Source organism: Micromesistius poutassou, assembly GCF_964030765.1.
Source record: "Micromesistius poutassou genome assembly, chromosome: 1".
NCBI lineage: Eukaryota > Metazoa > Chordata > Actinopteri > Gadiformes > Gadidae > Micromesistius > Micromesistius poutassou.
In genome coordinates, this window is record NC_140271.1 from 17,016,306 (window position 1) to 17,036,450 (window position 20,145).

Genomic DNA, 20,145 nt, shown 5'->3' on the forward strand with positions numbered 1-20,145 from the left:
AATCAAAACTAAATGTTAAATTACAAATGAGAGCAAATCTGTAAAGGAACAGTACAAATAGTGTCACAATCCTGAAACCGCTTCTTGTTTACAACTTCAACTGTATTATTTATTATCTTAAGTCATCCAAAGCGACTTCACAACTCATCGAGATACAGGTCATAATTAAGAAGCAAGTATGGTCACAATACAGGTATCTCTTCTCAAGGAAGACTACAGACTGTGGACACTGGGGTTGGAACCCAGCAAAACATGGATCCAACTCACCTACGACCATGATGTTGAGTTCGAAGCCCTGCTTCATAGCCTTCTTCCTCATCTGCTCCAGGATGGCGTCGATGCCCACATAGCTGAAGTCCAACACCGGACCTCCACCGCTGGCTATTTTCTCACTGTAAATCCCCCCTGACCCAGGGGGCATAATCTCCTCTGGCGCCACCGCCAGCTCCGACATGGTACTGCGATAGCTGATGATCACCTCTGACCCTGCAGTCGCCAGCAACCAGATGACGGAGGGAGAGAGAGAGAGAGAGAGAGAGAGAGAGAGAGAGAGAGAGAGAGAGAGAGAGAGAGAGAGAGAGAGAGAGAGAGAGAGAGGAAATACATAAGAACGTGTGGAACCATTGACATAGGTGGTCTTTTTTGGGGGCTAGACAGTTGAGCTAGATTATGATAGGCAGACGGAAGGAGATGCCAGGGAGAGCGAGGAAGTATGGTAGTGTGGGTGGTGGGAGGATAGGCTTGGAGTGGGTGAGTGGGGGGGATAGTCTGGCTGGGTGAATGGAGGTAAGAAGGAATGCTGGAGAGGAGAACGGTAGAGCTAGGGAGGGACAGAGGTCAATGCTTTAGGATGAAAAACATTTCCATTTCCTATGTGGATGGTACTGTACTGTGCTGCTGGAACACACCCTCATGAGAAAAGCTTTAAAAACACAAATATAACATACAACTCTGTAATATTTCAATTTCAGCTAACATGTCACTACAGCTAAATGAAATACAGCCAATAATTCAATTTTAATTTCAAATTCTGCACTATGTTGTGTGGCCACATACAACATATATTTTTAAGCACATGGAGGTGCTGCTGGGTTGCTGGCTCAGCACATGCTTTCTTCTACATCAGAAGAGGACGTAGGGAGCCCAGCGACGCCTTCTCACCTTTGAACCGAGACATCCAACAGGAGAGGGGCAAAGTGCCTCTCAAAGCCAGGAACATGATACAGTATCTCACAAAAGTGAGTACACCCCTCACATTTTTGTGAATATTTTATTAAATCTATTCATGGGACAACACTGAAGAAATGACACTTTGATACAATGTAAAGTAGTCGGTGTACAGCTTGTATAACAGTGTAAATGTACTGTCCCCTCAAAATAACTCAACACACAGCCATTAATGTCTAAACCGCTGGCACCAAAAGTGAGTACACCCCTAAGTGAAAATGTCCAAATTAGGCCCACAGTGTCAATATTTTGTATGGCCACCATTATTTCCCAGCACTGCCTTAACACTCGTGGGCATGGAGTTCACCAGAGCTTCACAGGTCGCCACTGGAATCCTCTTGTCCTTGACGACATCACAGAGCTGATGGATGTTAGAGACCTTGCGCTCCTCCACCTTCCGTTTTGGGAGGCTCAATAGGGTTCAGGTCTGGAGTCATGCTCAGCCAGTCCATCACCTTTACCCTCAGCTTCTTTAGCAAGGCAGTGGTGGTCGTGGAGGTGTGTTTGGGGTCATGCTGGAATACTGCCCTGCGGCCCAGTTTAGAAGAGAGGGGTTATATATATCACCATATATAACCATATATCACCATCATTACTTTTTAGATTTATAGATTTCGATTTTCAATTGGGCTACTTAAACGTGCGATCATTGGTAGAATTCACTTTCGGCATTGACGCAAACTATTAAGCATGCGGTGGATAGCCACAGCTCCCAATGCCTGTCTGTGGCACCAATGTACGTCAAAAGGTGTTTACAGATAAACCACCACAAACAAGCCGAGCAGCAGTACAGACTAGTGCACTACAGGCTGTGTCCCCATACAGGGCCTCCGTTGACAAGAGAGCTGGGAGATACCCAGTGAACACTGTAACTGAACCCTCAGCCACCACACACACACACACACACACACACACACACACACACACACACACACACACACACACACACACACACACACACACACACACACACACACACACACACACACACACTTCAGAGAAGTCAGGGCAGGCAGCCAGGAATTTAGCTGCCATTTGATTCTAGTAAAGGCAAAAACTTCACCTTTAAAACAATACCAGAGTGTACAACAAAAAACTGACGGCAAAACAGACTCGGAAATAAAGATTCAGATTTCAGTTTTTGATTCTGTTGCTTGAGCGGGCAATGAAAGCCCAGTTTGTAGTCGACCTGGTTTGCATCTAATGTGTTTAGAAACTTGATTCTGGTTTATATGCCTTTGTTCCAGTGTTCCATTTAGTTCTGGGTGCATTTTGTGTGGGAAATGGTTTGGTGCGAGTGTGTTTGTGTGTGAGTGTAAGTGTGAGTGTGTGTCCGTGTGTGTGAAAAGGGAGCCGTAGGGAGAGCCACCTAGGAAAGCTCTCCTGGCCTCTCTCTCTGCTTCCCCATCCTGTTCCAGTCATCGCTCAGCAACTTGGAGACCTCCTCCACATCCACTCTCCGCTCCTACCCCCTCCCTCAGAGCCATGCTCTTCTTTCCCATCCAGAAACACACCATCTGTTCTTTGTTCTTACTTGGACACGGTTCGATATGTTAGTCGAATTCTAATCAAATAATTTCTAATTCAATTTCAAGTTGCTGTGCAGCGTACGATGCTTTGGTGTGGGCTGGGTGCTTGTGTTTAGGAGTTGGTTGGAGTCCTTGTATGCTCGTCTTAGGGCACACTCACACTAGGCAAAGTTTCCCTGTACCGCACTGAAGTACGATTGCCCCCCCCCTGTGCCGCTGGCCTGCAGCTCACACTAGGCAATCTCAATTGGGCCTGAGTACCTATAGGTTGCGTATATGTGCGTGTGCGTGTGTCGGCTCATTAGCATCTGTAGCGTAGCCTGAGCACACCTCTCCGAAGTGAACTGAGGTCACGGAATTGAACTGTAACTGAGTACGGACGGCGTGCTCACACCAGCCAAACGATCTGGACTTCAGGGGGCAAACATACTCGGGCACGGTACAGATGGCTATTTTTTTTACCGCTTTCCAAATTGACCTTTTACAGTTTATTTCATATTTACAATACACCCTATAGCAGCCATACTGTACAGGTCTAATCCATTATTTTTCACTTGCATAGTTTATGAACTGATTAAATAATGCTGATATCCAATAAACTAGGATATTCAGATTCTCATAATAAATGAGAACCAGATCAGACTCCAAAACCAGAATACATTGAATTCTGAATTCTGATTGTCAGCTGGCTATGCATTGTAAACTGAGATGCTAGCTGCTAGCTAAGTGCCTTATACTAGGCAGGGCCGCCATCACAATGAGGCTCTGCTGTAGGCCAACAACGGCCTGGGCATAAAGTGAGCTTGATGCAGGAATAGCTGTGTAAAGACACGGGCCTGACTCAAATATCAGTTCAAAGTTAAAATAGCGGTTACCAAAGGAGACAGTTCAATACCTGAGGACCCTGAGGCAAAGTCTCATTGTTCAAGGACCATGGTGTTATCCAACCATGGATTATATAATTGCAATTTATCCTTTTCTCAAAAGCTTCTCTTAGTGTAACACATGTCAAAATACTTTTTTGAGAAAATTTGGGACCTAATTTATCAGGGATGTTTTATAGTTCATGGCCTAGTCTAGCAGACTAAAATACTTAGTATGCTAAATAGTATACTTTATTGTACAAATCTCAATACCTTCAATTTACTTGTACTACGAGAAACTCCTGCTTCAGACTTGAAAGCTGGTGCTTGTTATAACAAAATAATGAGGTTATCAATGTAATCCTTCAATCAAGAGAGACGGAGACAGCAAAACAAGCATGAAAGGAGAGTTATAGTAGTTTCCAGAGGGACGAAGGAGGAGTGAGGTATACGATATATACACAACACGCTTCTCTCTGAAACATGACCTCTGCACCAGTTAGGAGATGGAGTTGGAATGGATTAATACATTTATTCTAAGCCCAACAGAAAACAAATGTTATTTTAGATATTAGGAAAACAGAATGAGTCACAGAGAGAATTTGTTAAATTTTGTTACTTTTGTTAAATACTACAAGCAGTCCCCTATGTTATAAAGAGCTTGTGGGGGTTGGTGTGCATGCATGCGTGTGTGTGCGGGGGTGTATAAGGGTCAACAGGAAGAGTATGTTTGGAAATGGCAAAATAAGAGTAGAGCCAAAAAAAGTGCAGAGAAGACGGCAGAGATAATAAAGTATATGAGGAGCTGAACAGTAAATCAAAGGCAAGAAGAGCAAGAAGATATAGCTGAAGAAGGAGAGATTCATAGACATTATTTAAAGGACAGGATGGAATGGAGGGAACAGAGAACATGTTTGAGGGAATTTAAATGCGTTCCACTTTAGACCCATGGAAATTCCTCCAGAGACCCCAACAGGCTTTGGAATAGAGCAGAAAACTCTGAAAAAGACAGCCAGTTTGACGCGTCACTGTTTCACCACAGATGCCTCGCCTGTATATAAAAAAACCTCTAAGTCCAATAAGGGTTAGGCCGGGGATGTGAGAGGTCTTGTGTGTTGGTGTCTGTCTGTGGTGCTATGTGGTCAGAGGACATGTTCCCAGAGTGACTAGGGGATGCTTATTGGTATAGACGCCTTGTAGCCCAGTAGGCGTGGCCATTCTGTGTAACCTGGTAGTTTCATCAGCGAGGGATGACTAGCCCTGGGTACGACAGCTTTAAAATACCTAAATGACAATGAATGTTTGGGGGTGTATCATTAAAATGGACTGAACCCCATTCACATTTGGGGGTGGAACATCTCGGAGATGTCAATGAGTTGAGATTGTATGACATGGGATTTTAAAAAGGAGTTGCCAAAGAGCGTCAATCAGCAGGGCATCATTTACTTGGCCTAAGAGCCTTTTTATGACCCTGCTTTAAACTCCTGGCCTTTTTTCCCTGTATTGGAGTTCCCAGTCCAGTAAAAACCAGGGAGAAAAAAAAGAGGGCGAAAAGAGGAGGAAAACAGTGCCCAAAGCAGCAGGGTCCGTGGTATCCAGTCATCTCTAATCTGGAAGGTTCTCTGTATGTTGGCCTTTTGACTTAATAGAACACAACATCCTCCTACGCCAATACATGCAAGTGTGGTTGGGAGATAAGATGGAGAGAGAGAGCGAAAGAGAAGGAATTGGAAGTGGGGGTGGTACCTTTATTTTATGATTAAAATTGTTTTTTAATTTTTAGACATAAAACCAAACTAAACCATAAATTCAAATTAATCTAAAATAATCTATTAATCGCCCAGCTCTACCTACCACCACAAAGACTTCATTCCCACTCCCTGGGGGTAAACCCCTTGACTAGAAGAGTGTTGGGGGTGGTGGCAATAACGATTTATAATTTTGGGTTGTAAACCCTTGTTTCCATTCTTTCAGCCCACTGGATCTAAAATCCTGTATATTGGATGTATTCCAGGTAACCAAGGTTACATAACTACATGTAGCGTAAGGTACAGTCAACTGGTCAGCTCAACTGGGAGGGCGCGGTATTAACACTTTAATTCCCACTGAGGCTAGCAATAGGAAGAATATATGAACTCACGGTACCGTTGCCGGGACGATTTGGATAAATATGTCTACCAAATGGGAGGCTTATAATATAATATTATATACATAATAATGTTAGTGTTACTAGATTAATATGTCAGCGATAATGTATAGAACGGCGGTCATGATCAGGAAAATAAGCCCCGACAGGACCCCAACGCGAAGTGGAGGGGTCTTGCTTCGCCCTGAAGGGGCTTATTTTCGATAATGACCGCCGTTCTATACATTATTCAGCTTATTACACAGCTACTTGCCAAAACGAAAAAATTACTTCACACAGTGTGTCTTTTTACGATTTATTTGTTACCATTCGTATTGATTTCAGCAGAGAAATTGAATACGCTTGGGTTGATAAGTTACCGGACTACTAGTGGAGTGCTACGAAAGACGTGAATCAAAGGCAAAATATTCACTTTCCTTGACAGTGGTCAATTATGCTTAGCAACAGTCAATTATTCGCCAAACGTTGGGAAGGCCCATTCAAGTGAATGGAGCATTCTACAGCATTAAGAAGAGCTGTGTAATAAGCCCATATATTATATTACTATACAATGAAGTGAGTGTTTTTACATTAATAAGCCCATACATTATATTAATATAAAATAAAGTCAGTGTTACTAAATTAATAAGCCTATACATTATATTACTATACAATAACGTGAGTGTTACTACATTGATAACCCCATATAAAATAATGTGAATACTTCATTCATGAGCCCACAGTAAGAAAAACTGCAAAGTTCAGGTTCTATGAAGAAAACCCTGCACAGCAGTAGAGTCAACCCCTGACAGCAGTGCAGCCTGGTGTTCGTCCAGACACTCTGGGAATGTGTGTTAATTGCAGTAATGAGTGAAGAATCCCACGGCTTTCGCCAGACAGCCTGTGGAATGTTTTCTGCCGCCACACAGTCATGAAACTTCTAAAAACGTAAAGAGCTGTTTGAAGTAGTATCTGCCTAAGGCAGATACTACCAAGAAAAAAGCTTCCTTTGAAGAAGATTTGCATATTTTTGCATCCTTTACAATTATACACCATTGAAAAAGTCTTACACAAATAGTACACAAAATAATCACCAGGGTAGATTTATCATTCATAGGGTTATCAGGGGCCAATACACTGGTACAGTGGCTATTGTCTGCTAGATGTTGAGTTAGCACTGGTGCATCTGTGATATTAGCCCATAGACCTCTGGCCCCAAACACATGGGCGTGTGTGAGTTAAAACAAAAGTCTTGGGGTTGTAAAACATAAGATAACATTAACTTGTTTGTCTCTTGAATTACATGAAGGCCATATATTGATATTTTAGTACATTGTATAATTTAGAATGCACGTCTTCAACCAGTCATTCCTATTGGTCCAGTTACAAAAAGGACAGATAAGCTGTCAACGGGTCTAGGTATGTCGCTATAGGGTTTACAAGTTTGGGATGTTTCCCTGTAAGCCTGAGCTGGTGAGCGTCACCAACACCAGATGCCAGATATAGCCCTCATGCCTTCTAGTTGGCTACTGTGCCCCATGAGCCATCTGTGAATTCAGGTATACCTTATAGATAATGGTTGCATAGAATAGAAAGTTCAAGTTATTTCAACTAGTTACTTACTAGTTAATGCCACCAGTACTGGTTAGTACTGTTAGTACAAGTTTTCCAGCGTAGGTCGAGTCTACCGCATGCGTTTCGCATGCGTTTTAGTGAACGGGTAAGATGTTCTCTAGACACAACCCAAACCTTCAACAACGAGAGGGAGCAAGCCCTACACTTGGTTGCATTTTAAATTAATGGACTTCTTGTGAACTGCTACGCAACTACGCAACCAGTATGTAGGAGGCATCCCATGCCTGTACTGGGGCTAGACCAGTTCAGAATCCCTGCACTAAATGACCTCCTGGCATGGGATCAGGGGGTGATTTAGTGCAGTCAATCTAAACTGGTCTAGCCTCAGCACCCATATGTGTCATTATTCATAAGGACACAATCCAAAATGAAATATATATTTACCAATATACCAATATTACCAATATATTCAACAATGCCTTCATGTACTGTTAAAAACATTGAGCGAACAAAAATCAGCACAATTGGGACTAAAGTAAATTAAATAATAAGCCATTAAAACATGAATTAACATTGAAACATTAGTTAATTCATAGGCTTCTTTCTAAAGACTAAGGTTTGGCATATGCTTTGCGACCCACTCGGAATGCCAACTTATTGGTCGCTGCCCACCAGTTAAGAATCACTCATTTAGGGGGTACCACAACACCATTCATTGTCCCAGTATTTACTGCTCAGTGGAACCAGGGGGGCTTGGTGCTGCAACCAAGGGAAGCCTTTTCTATTTGGCACACACACTAGAGACTGAAATATCCTCTATTAAGAGTGTTTAGGTATTTTGATTATTTAAACCCCATGTCGTTGGTCTTCTTCAAGAGAAGAATTTATGAAGTGGTTGACCTACCTACACTGGACAAGAGGTAACCAAAGGCACCCTAATGGACAACAAAAAGAATGTAGCAGAAGGACAGTGTGAAGGGCCGAACAACAGGGAAAGTTATCTTGCCTGCTGGTTCTCATAGAGCTCGATTTACCCAAGTGCTAAAGTCATCACTTCCTCTGTTATTAGGATTTCCTGCTTTTGGTTTGACCATCAAGTAAAAAAACAAAAAAACACAAATGACTCATTACTTCTAGTAATAAAACTAACAAGAGTTGTGGGTGGATGACCTTCCCATACATCCATAGCTATACTTTATAAATTGTTATTATTATGTAAAGAATGAGCCATCTCTAGACACAAATCTATTAAGAGGCAGTTCAAAGTTTCACGTCACCTCAAACACAAAACGTTCAGTGACTGGTATCAGAAAACAGGTTTTATGTACAGTCAGCAATCTACTGTTATAATAGAAGACTGCTTTGTTTAACATCACATCAGCATACACCCTATATCCACACGACGAGCAGATTGCAGATATTGTGAAAACATGACAATACAAGCCAGAGACAGAGTAATGATCACCATTTCCTTGCTCCAAAACCACAACTTCACAACAAAAATGGCTACTTCATCAGATCAAAACATTAATAAAAGGGTGGGCAAAGCCCCCAAACTTGCTTATAAAGTTGTAAGGGGATATACTCAAAATACAAGAAGTCTACTTCTTTGGAATTTGGAATGTGGAATGCGGAGGTGGAATTTCTCCAATTTTCTAACAGTGGTTTCCCTCCACTTTAACCCTCCAAGAATATCAAACATGTTATTCTACTTGGTCACCGCTACCCAAACTCTTACTGTAACAGCTAATCAGTAGAGTGCTGGAGAACTGTGACAACATCAGTGAAATACTTTGCTTTTCAAAGTCTGTGAGTAACAATGCAAAGCTTGCTCACAATTGCTGACCTTTCCAATGTCCCGTGCACAGCTGGTGAAAGGCCACTGTGCCCTTGTTGGGAAAAGACAAGAAAGAGCCACAAAAGAGCTATGTTCAACTAACAATGTGTGTGCACATAAGAGGAACAAGGAGAATAAGTTTGAGAGAGTCAGAGTGAGACTCAAGGGTCACAGGGCGGCTGGTGAAGGTGAAGGTGGATTGGTTGCCATGGATGCGGTATCTGGTGGGATTCTCTGAAGGGATTTTTGGATTTGGATTGGTTTGGATTTAAAAAGGTTTGCCACCAACAACACACAGGTCGTCTTAAATCAGGGATACGCACGCACACAAGGTTTTTGGTAATCCCAGTCTAACATACAGCAGTGCCTAATTTCCCGTCTGAGATTAATTAAGTACATCCATCTCCTCATACTATACTAGTTGTGCTACAAATCTGACACTAAAATCTGACACTAATATAAAAAAATCAACACATTTTTGCAATTTTATGCTTTATTCATGTAGAGTTAGACAGGAGTATGGAAGAGAGAGGGGAGGACATCAGTGAGCCTTGATGGTACGTGCTCTACTCGGTAAACCACCAGGGCGCCCCCCGGCCTTGACTCTTGAGGTGATTGTCATTTGACCCAGTATTTCTGAACTTAATGCAAGAAAAATAAAAATGGCACTTTTCTAACACTATAATCTATAAAAAAAACATTCAATGCACAACGTAGTGTGTATTTAGCTACATAAGCTAACCGAACACAGTGAGTCTCCATTCAATGCTGCCTACATTCTGCACTGTGAGAGCCCTGTACACTCACTGCTAATGTGTGTAAGTTGAAGTGAAACGGATTACGACATGAAACCGGAATGAATGCTAAACACGACTGGTTCAAAAGCTTTTTTCTGCACAAATACTAAAAATGTTAGTACATGCAAAACCTGAGCATAGTTTATCACACACACACACACACACACACACACACACACACACAAGCAATAATAATAACACACAAGCCAATTCCATTGCATATTAGTTTGCTAAACCCTCAGGCTCTTTTTCATAGCATCTTAAATATCAGTAAGGCTCAACCTGATCCGAGTGGATGAACACAGAACTGAAGACTTTAAAAACAACAGGAAACTAAGACGGTCTGCTAAAAATGAAAACAAGGAAAAAACTGATACTTGAAAGAACATGACGTGACTTTCTACCTCTCCCTCAACGATCAAACACACTCAGGCACACACACAAACACAATAACAACACACCCACACATTCATCCCGGTGTGTAGAGGAATGCTCACCGCGTGTGTGCGTCGTCCCGGCAGAAGCGCAGCTCTCCAGTAGAGCGACCAGAGTCGACTGCTCTCCCGACGTTCCCAGCCCACTTCCTCCCTCCCACCAATGTCATGTGACACAGGACCCACAGCGTCAGGACGCGCCCACTTCCTTTGGACACCAGAACCCAACCCTCCCTCCGCCTTCCCAAAAACATATCCCTCCTACCCCTGACGTACACAACATAACACGTGAGGCCAACTCAATTATTCAAATTGAAAATAGAAAAAAAAAGAAAAAAAAGAGTGGCTGAAGAACAAGATGGAATGATTGGCTGGGGAGGTGGAGGAGTGACACACACACACACACACACACACACACAATACGTTTATCCAGATGTGAGGAAGAGGGGAGAGATTGATAGATTAACAATACACAAATTGGACAAGTCATGAAACAGGAGGAGAACAACGTTTAAAGTGTGTACGCACCTGCAAACCCAAATGACCTGGCCTGACCCTGGCCATAGCCCCAGGAGATGTGGAGGGGGCCTCCCTCAACATCCCTCTCTTTCCAGCCTCACCATGATGGCCAACCTGGAGGCCAACTCCCACCAGACTCACACAGGCTGTACTAGGTGTGTTTTACAATGTAGGAAAACAATGAAAAAAAAGCCCTGTCATTGTGTTCTGCTTCCCTTTTCATCTCGCTGCTCTCTGAACCGTTGCCTCGACAGAGCAGTAAAAGCCCTGTGTTTAGATAGGAGACTGCTGCATAGATCAACCAACTCCTGGGGTTTTACCAGGCCTTGGGACCTTGGAAGGGAGGTTTCTATGGAGCTGTGTGTCGAGGCCATCTCAAATCCCTGTGGCAGTTGGTGGACGTTCTTCAATGTATTGGTGAAGTCAGAGAGAACGCTTACCTACTAATATTACCACAAATATTTAGTCATGTATGAAAGCAAACCCTTTCATATAAAGTTACAGTTTTACATTGAATTCAGATGCAGGTCAATAGGAGCAGGTAGGTTGGTAGGTAGGTAGGTGTGGGGTATTTGAACCAGTACCTTTTGTCTGGAGGTCGAACACCCTAGCCACTACACTTTCCTGCCAAAGGTAAATGAGATGTTGAACCTATAGATCCCTAAAGCTCACCCCACACTACAAGAGAAATGTCCCGATATCCTGCCCCTTATGATAATCGGGGTGGTGTTCCCATGGCAGCCAAATCTGGACGAAAATCGGCCAAGATGATCCTGTCTGCCGTAGTGTTCTCAGATAGAACCTCATCAACTCCAAGAGCACCCGATCGCAAAATCGGGGTTATCCAACATGATAGATATTTTCGAAATGTTGAGTGAAGGGCAATTTCCACCAGAACCGTCACGGAAGCTGCACGGCAATAAAAATGTTTGCCGTAGACATTAGAAACCATTATAGTCAATGTAGGCTGTTCCACTGGATACGGCACGGAACGGAACGGAACCGTCACCAAACCGGCACTACTTTTTTTGAAGGTTGCCGGTTTGCAGCCGTGTCTCAGAACACTTGTACAGCCATTCAGTTTGCATTTGCTCATGAATATTCATGAGCTCACATAGACCCCTATGCAATTCACTAACGGTAATATTATACAGTCTATCTATGGTATCAATAGCAAATCAGTGTCACCTTGCTAATGGTTGAATACTACAACAATAACGATGTAGGATTTGCTACAGACTCACAAACAGCATTACTTATTTTAATCTAAAAGCCTACCCGTTTTGAAAACAGTCCAACACACTACGCTTCGAATTCACCCAAGGCTGAATTAAAAGTAGGCCTACATGTATTTCTAAATGTTGGTCATCAACAAGGTTGTAAAGTAGTAACTTCGGGCACATCTGTCAAAATAAATGTTTTTTTCTTCCGACGGGTTTATGATCTTTATTCATTAATTGCGCCGCGGCCGAACTGACGCGGATATTCTCTGATATTATGTAAGCATAAGCACCGCGGAAACAACTGCTGTCTAGGAATGTAACGGTATGAAAATTTAACCTCACGGTTATTGTGACCAAAATTATCCCGGTTTTCGGTATTATCGCGGTATTTTTAAAAGTGTGTTCAATATGTTCAGAAATCACTGGCCTACGCAAACTCAAATAGTTAAAAATGTTTATATTTATTTATATTTAATATATTTATTAATATATTATATTATCAAAAGTGAAACTTTTAACATCAAAGGAACAAGGGTTCAGCATGTAAACAGCTTATTTGTCAGGAACATTTACAGTAGTGCAGGTTTAATCCAAACATTCAAGACATAAAGAACAATATGTAAACAATTACTCGCTCTCCGTCTACCGCCGACACTTCCTCCGCAGATCCCCGTGACAGCGACCTCCTCCTCTCCCCCACCTTCCCCCGCTCAGCACCCGGCTATAACCGATAGCGGGAGTTGTTTTGTACTTTGACTCTTGTGTATAAATACTACTACGACGACGGCGACTACTACTACTTAAGACAGAGAGAACTGAGATCTGGTTAATTTCCCCGCACATCAGGCTTGAGGGAAGCCCAGGCTGATCATCCACTGAACTCCTATATAACGGAGTTAGTAACTGAATTACTCTATAATAAAAGTAACTAGGTTACCAGGGAAAGTAATTATTTGCGTTACTGTAAAAAAAAAAGTAGCTTTGTAGATGCGTGTGTCGTTGTGGGATGCTTCATTAAATTAGAGTTGCTTACAAATTACAACGGATGTCGACAAAGTCTTTGCTCCTGGACATAATGTTCACTTTACATGCACATTCTTGCATTTGACCTCAATGAATTTGAAGTAGTGCTTATATCTCCACCTTGAAAATGCCAACTTTTCATCGGATTGCTCCAGACTCGCCATTTCTAGTGCTTCATCGAATCTGTTTGGTGTTTATGTGTGCATGTGGCACACGTATCCTGGCTTGTGTGTAAAAACACTGGCTCCGATTGGATACCATGAAACATGACTCTGCCTTAGCCAATAATAATCGCTTATCTCTTTGTTAAACCCGGTCTCCTCACTAGCAGTTTGTGTGTGCAGCCAGGGGTGCGTTCGGATTACGCAGTTTATTCAATCAATTCATAGTAAGGCACCGCATTTAACTGTCAGTAATGGTAACGGCGTTGTAACAACGGAAAAATTAATTAGTTTGATTACCCTGTTACTGAAAAAATAACGGCATTAGCTAACGCCGTTATTTTAAACAGCGTTATTACAAACACTGCTCGGATGAAGCGCTGGGAAGGATTTAAGCACACGGTTTCCACACCGCGGGAGCGGTTATCCACAGAGATAATAATTTTATTTGAAAGGAAAACGGTAATTGTTATTGACAACAATTTTATCGCGGTTTACTGTCACACCGGTAACTGTTACATCCCTACTGCTGTCAAAAGACGCCGATCCATTTTCACTGTTGACGCGAGTTGCTCTAGTTCTACCTCCACGGCCCTGCAGCGGGCAATTATCGGATAAGATTATCCTGTGTGTGGTGTTCCGTCTCGTGTTCGAATCTCATGTATTTGTATTTACGATCGGAGAGCAACAAATCGGCTGAGATTCTCTTTATGTGTGTGGTGTACATCTGACTCAAAAATCGCATAAGATTAAAAAATCTTGTAGTGTGGGGCAGCCTTCAGTGGTATAATACTCATGAGTTCAGCACTCAAATTGTGGTATTCAAGTGGGAGTTATTATTTATAATATATTATTATTTAAATAAAACCGTCTTAAATATGTTTACTTTTGTTTTGATACATGTCATTAATTAGCCGGGAGGAAGGCAGTTAGCCATCTTGCTCATGGATGCATACAGATAGACTTTGCTGGGCCTCAAACACCACTACACTAAGGCCCCGTCCACACGGGCAAAACCGATCCATTTTCCTTTGATGCTGTTCAGGAATATCTTCGTAAAGACGGATTCATTGCAAAACCGCATCAAGCTGTAGAAAAGCTGTAGTACACATCACAGGCCCATAGGGGGCGCTGCTTCTGCTATCGAACTCCAGCAAAAAAAAGAAGAAGAGGCGAGCATGCACATAAAGCCTGCACACTGTTTACAAACATTCAGTCTGAAGGTAGCGCTCGGCGGTGGATCTAAATAGATTTGGTGTATGGGTCTGTCCGTCATCCTTTTTAGCTTCTTGTGGTAGCGGAGCAACATTGAATATTGCCCTAGCAACCCAACAAGGGACATTATCTGCTGCAGAATCATCACAAGCATGTAGTCCGCCGTCATTGTTGTTGTCGTTCTGCGACGCCGCGGGCTTAAGAGCTCATAGGCTGGAGGGTCAAGCGATTTGCGTTTCAGGCGTCCACATGAATCCTAACACGAAACCGCATAGGTCCATTTTTATTTGAATCCACCCTCGGAGGTGGTTTCAGAAAAGTGCGTTTTCGGGCACCGGATCCGCTGGATCCGTCTGGTCGGCCCAAACGCACAAGACTTGTGGTTTCACAAAAAAAATCAGCTCTGTGTGGACGGGGCCTCAAGGTAGGAAATAGAACTCAACAACCACGCCAAGTTGAGAGGAACTAAAAAGTGTAATCTCGAGCGACCCATTGAAAAGGGTATTTTGTCTGCGATGTAAAACAATGATTAAAAAGTTAAAAGATAAAACAACTAAATTGAATGCATGAGCCACTGATTTTGTCTCAAGTTCCATTGTTTTTATGAGGTTGTTTTTACAAAGGAGCAGTATCAAAATACCGTTTAAATCAAGACTGTTTCCATCCATGCTCCCCATATCCCAGCCAGTCCACTCTCTGTGGTGTGATCACCTAGGCTGTTCTCCAAAGCCCCCACCCCCAAGAAATAGCCCTGCCAACACACACACACACACAAAATAAACTGAACAATTAATCTAAATCTGTGGCAATGAATGTAAAAATTAAATAGATTTATTAGCCCCCCTACACGCCCTCCGTTCAGAGTAGCTGGAGCTGCTGGTCGATCCAACAGGACTCGGCTCTTAAGCCGAGTCAAGTACAAGAACACAGAGTTAAGTACAAGAGCACCACTGAGGACACAGACTTTAGGTTCCGCCTAACTGGTCGGTTCAAGCAGCCGGTGGTGGGTGTTGATGGGTGGGTTGATTGTGATGATTGAGTTTATTGGGTTCAGAGAGATCCAAGATGGTGGACATCAGAAGCTGTTGGTTTTGCAGGCCACATGATGGATGTTAGCTCTGCCCAAGGGCATGCATAACACACAGCGCCCTGGTGAATAGCACTGGCATGAGTCCATGACATGAGTGATGATAGGAGTTGTACCAGTCAACTCAGAGATCGATAAGTTGGGGGGTATGATGCTTGGGGGAATCATTGAATGTAAAAATGATGGAAGTAGTGGCCATGACGTAACGTTGACTTGAAATGGTTACCGGCCTTTTGGATTCCATTCACAGGGAGCCCCCTATAGTCCGCTAGGTAAACTATGGTGTTCATGTGAAATTTTGGGAGAGCAGAATCAGCACAGAGAAATATTGTCTTTGTATGCCTGCTCTTCCGTCAACATGTCATCATCATACAGTATATACTATGTGATCTCTCGTTCTCTCTAGCTCCCTCGTTCTCTCTCTCCATATGCTGGTTATTAGTGTTGAGTGTTGCAGGAGTGTACACAAAACACTAGGCTGGTATATACATCTTCATCATATATATCTACATTAAAAATGACTTACATATATCAGAGAGAACAATAAGCTAAATTACCTTCAGTGCCATTCCTGTTTTTTTTTTCTTCTTTTTTTTAAGTTGCCATGATACACAGCGTGTGGTGGTTCTTGATGCCTCCTGCCTCAGGTCACTTGTGAAGCTCCCAAACAATTTTGAATGGTCTTTGCTTGACAATCCTCTCAGGGCCGCAGTTATCCTTGTTGCTTGTGAAACTTTTTCTACAACACTTTCTCCTTCTTCTCAACTTTCTATGAATATGATTGGATACAGCTCTCTGTGAACAGCCTGCTTCTTTAGCGATGACTTTTGGAGTCTTAGCCTCCTTGTGGAGGTTGTCAAGGACTTTCTTCTGCACAACTGTCAAGTCAGCACTCCCCATTCCCCATGTGAAGCCATCTGTACCAGACTGAGAGACCATTTAAAGGCTCATGAAACCTTTGAGGTATTCTGAGGTAATACGCTGATTAGAGTGTGACACCTTGAGTATAAAATCTTGAACTTTTTCACAATATTCACATTTTCTCAGATACAGAATTTGGGGTTTTCATGAGCTGTAAGCCATAATCATCAAGATAAATATAAATAAAGGCTTGAAATATTTCACTTTGGGTGTAGTGAATCTATATAATATGATTTTCACTTTTAAATGTAATTATTGAAATGTATTCACTTTTCCACAATATTCTAATTTATTTAGATGCACCTGTATATACATACACATACTGTATATACATATATACACACACACACACACACACGATAATATCCCTAAGATCTATCAACATGGAGAGACATATCCCTCCTCCCCACCATCTACAAGGTATTCATGAAGTGCATACTGGCCAGAGTTCTCTCCTGGCTGGTGGATGCGGACATCTTGTCCACCAAGCAGAAGGCATGCATCAATCAGGGTATGAACAAACATGTATTTTGTATTTTTAAAACGTAGATAGGATAGATGACTTTAAGCAGAAGTCCTGTAGACTGTATTCGGTCTTCCTTGACTTTAGAGATGCATTTGGGACATTAACTCAGTGTCATGATCAAATCACTGGAGGAAATACAGCTACCCCAACTTTTCATTGACATAGTAAAAGATGTATACAAAGGCTCCTTTATCCAAGTAATCTGTGGAAAACAGCTCACTCGACCAACACCTCTTCAGATAGGCATTAAAACTGGCTGTCCATGGAGTGCAGTTTATTTTATAATTGCCATCAACCAATGGATAAAGTGGATGTGTCAGTCTGCCCCGCACGGTGTGATCTCCCCCAACCCAGGGCTATGCGGACGATGTCCTGCTAGCCTCTAGGGAAGAGAATGTTATTAAAAACATGCTCACCAAAACACTCTTTTTTGGAATGGTCAGGTCTGGAGGTCAAAAGCACAAAATGTGCTGTTTTGTATGAGAGGAGAAGTGGAGGGAATCGGTGGTACCCCTCAAAAACAGATACATGCCCCATGTTCACAGTAGCAACAAAATCAATATGTGTATACTCTACGAGACATACACTTATCTTGGACATAAAAGACCTTATAACTGACCCCCACGCCCTTCTCAAGGCAACAGCCACACATGCTGGACACAGTCACCTGTTAACAGACTCTCATGGATTTACACCGACAACAACAGGACTGGACTGGACTCCAGGGAAAACTAGCACGCCTTCCCTCCGCCGATCAGTCCATCTGTCACTCCTTCCTTAGGAGCACTGCGCTCAATGAGGACATTGTTACAGTTAAAGCTAGACTACAAGTCCTTCCCACTAGACTCAACCTTTCTATCTGGTTTCCTACTACTCAGGCTCCTTACTGTTTGCATCACACGACAGAACAAGCGACCGAAACAGTGTCCCACATACTGAATGGCTGCCATGCCTACAAAGGAAAGTACATAGCGCATCATGACTGAATAGTGAATCTTACAGTAAAGGAAATATCAAACCACTTTCCATCCCCAATGAAAATTTACAAAGATTCCTGTGTTAATCCCTCCATGTTCAACCTCTGTATCAACCCGGACACTTTAACCCATCTGTCTGCAAATACACCAGATACTGTGATTGTTGATTAGGAGTCTAAAGAGGTTTTTGTTCTTGAGGTAGCCTGCACCTTTGACCCCAACCTAGAGGAAGCCTTTATGACCAAGGTAATTAAATACCAAACACTCTTTAATAAAATCACACAGTTGGCTTATAGGTGCAGGCTATTTGTGTTCATATTCGGTAGCCTGGGACAAGATGGTGCGGACCGCTCCCGCAGCTGTCAAGCCGGTGTTCTGCCAATTTTTGCTACTCATCAGATTTTGCTACCTATTGCTTCTGCGCATGACGACGCTATTGAGTATTGGCGTAAAATACACATACTGTACCCCTGAAATATCCAATGAAGATGTTATAATACTGTATCAAAATATGCTCCTCATATTCTGTACACGGAGTGAGGAGTAGTGTAAAATAACATGTTTCTCTAGTGGGAGCATCGTTTGATAGAGGCAGTTGGTCAACAGATTAAATACGCTACCAAACACATAAGGTAGCACTTTTTGATAGGGTAGCATGATTCGATAGACTCTGATAGTGTATAATAACGTCTTTAATGGAGAGTTCAGGGGTACAGTATGTATATTTTACACCAATACTACACTGCAGATCCATAGTGTCGTCATGCACATGCGCAGAACCACTAGGTAGCAAAATCTGACAAGGGAGCAGAAATTGGCAGAACACCGGCTCTGCTAAATCTATGTTATTTAGAGATATGTTGTGCTATTATATGTTATTAGAGAGGTGCGTCGGTGGACAGACCAATCAGAGGACAGCATGCGAGTAGCACTCCACAAAGCACTTCAGGGTACGTTCAATAACTACACAGTTGATATTAACACTGACATTAATGTGGTCACTGAGAATGTCATTGGTATTATCTCCACAATCACAGACATGCATGTACCCAAAGTGACTATAATATATGAAAACCAGAAACCATGGATAAATTACAATACCCGGAATGCCCTGAAACAACACACAGCTGCATATAAATCAGGACTGGAGACTGGCAATATGGATGGTTACAAAGCAGCAGCATATAATGTTAGAAAGGCAGTAAAGGATGCCAAGAGGGAATATGGGGAGAAGGTGGAGTCCAAATTCCAGCAAGGAGACCTCAGACCATCAGTTGTTTTGTGTCAGTCTTTGATGTGTGTTTACTTAGCATGGAGCCGACTGTTAACATTTCACTGCATTGTATGTATGTGCAAATAAAATCTGAATATGAATCAGGGTAGTTGTGAGAGGGCTGCAACTTCTTGGGATGCCCAAAAAGGGGGCTACATAGCTGGCCAAGTACTGTGCTCTCTCTGCCATCATCGGCAGCCGCCATATATGGCAGAGACAATGCTACCTATACCCTTGAGTATTGATGCTTAATGAAGTTAATGAAGACCCATGCCACATGCGACATGATTCTGTCAATGTACTTTACTGGACTATTTTTTTCCCTGTATTAATTGTCTTTTATGTGGACTTAAAGGTCCCATGACATGCCATGCCATGGCATGTCATGTCTTTAAATAAATTGTTTTTTTGTGTGGAAAAGAAAATAACATTGTGGCAACCCGGCTCTTGCACGACGCCCCTGGAAGCCCAGGGGAGGAATGCGTAGAGACACAGGTGAGGAACACATAAAAGGGGTGATTAGATACTCTGATGTGGGAACATGTATGGTTTCAGAGAAGGGGACTCTGGAGGACCGAGATTCCTACCCCCGACGAACCAGAAGCCAGGAAGGACGTTAAATCCGGAATACCTGCATTGCACGGAGACCGGGACAGCAGATGGGGGGAAACCGGAGACCAGCGGACTCGCCTGTCTCGGAGGTGACCGGCAAGATGGCGGAGACAGCCAGAGAATCCGCCGTGGCTCACGAAGCCCAGACTTTTTTTTTTTTGTGGTGGGAGATTCCCAGACTTATCATTTGTATTTAGGCTTTAATAGGCTGAGGACTCCTT

At 42.7% G+C, this 20,145-nt stretch overlaps 1 protein-coding gene across 3 annotated transcripts in view; it reads right to left on the minus strand.

The window, feature by feature from the left end:
- Nucleotides 1-20,145, minus strand: part of LOC311374872 (septin-9-like) — a 99,060-nt gene that overhangs the window by 22,207 nt on the left and 56,708 nt on the right. For 2 of the 3 annotated variants that reach the window (XM_084488144.1, XM_084488145.1), the window contains one exon: nt 268-486. In XM_084488144.1, the coding sequence (XP_084344270.1) occupies nt 268-486 (219 nt within the window). Of the gene's footprint in view, nt 1-267; nt 487-10,450; nt 10,513-20,145 lie in introns of those variants that run through there. The other variant, XM_084488146.1, reaches the window with a different exon arrangement.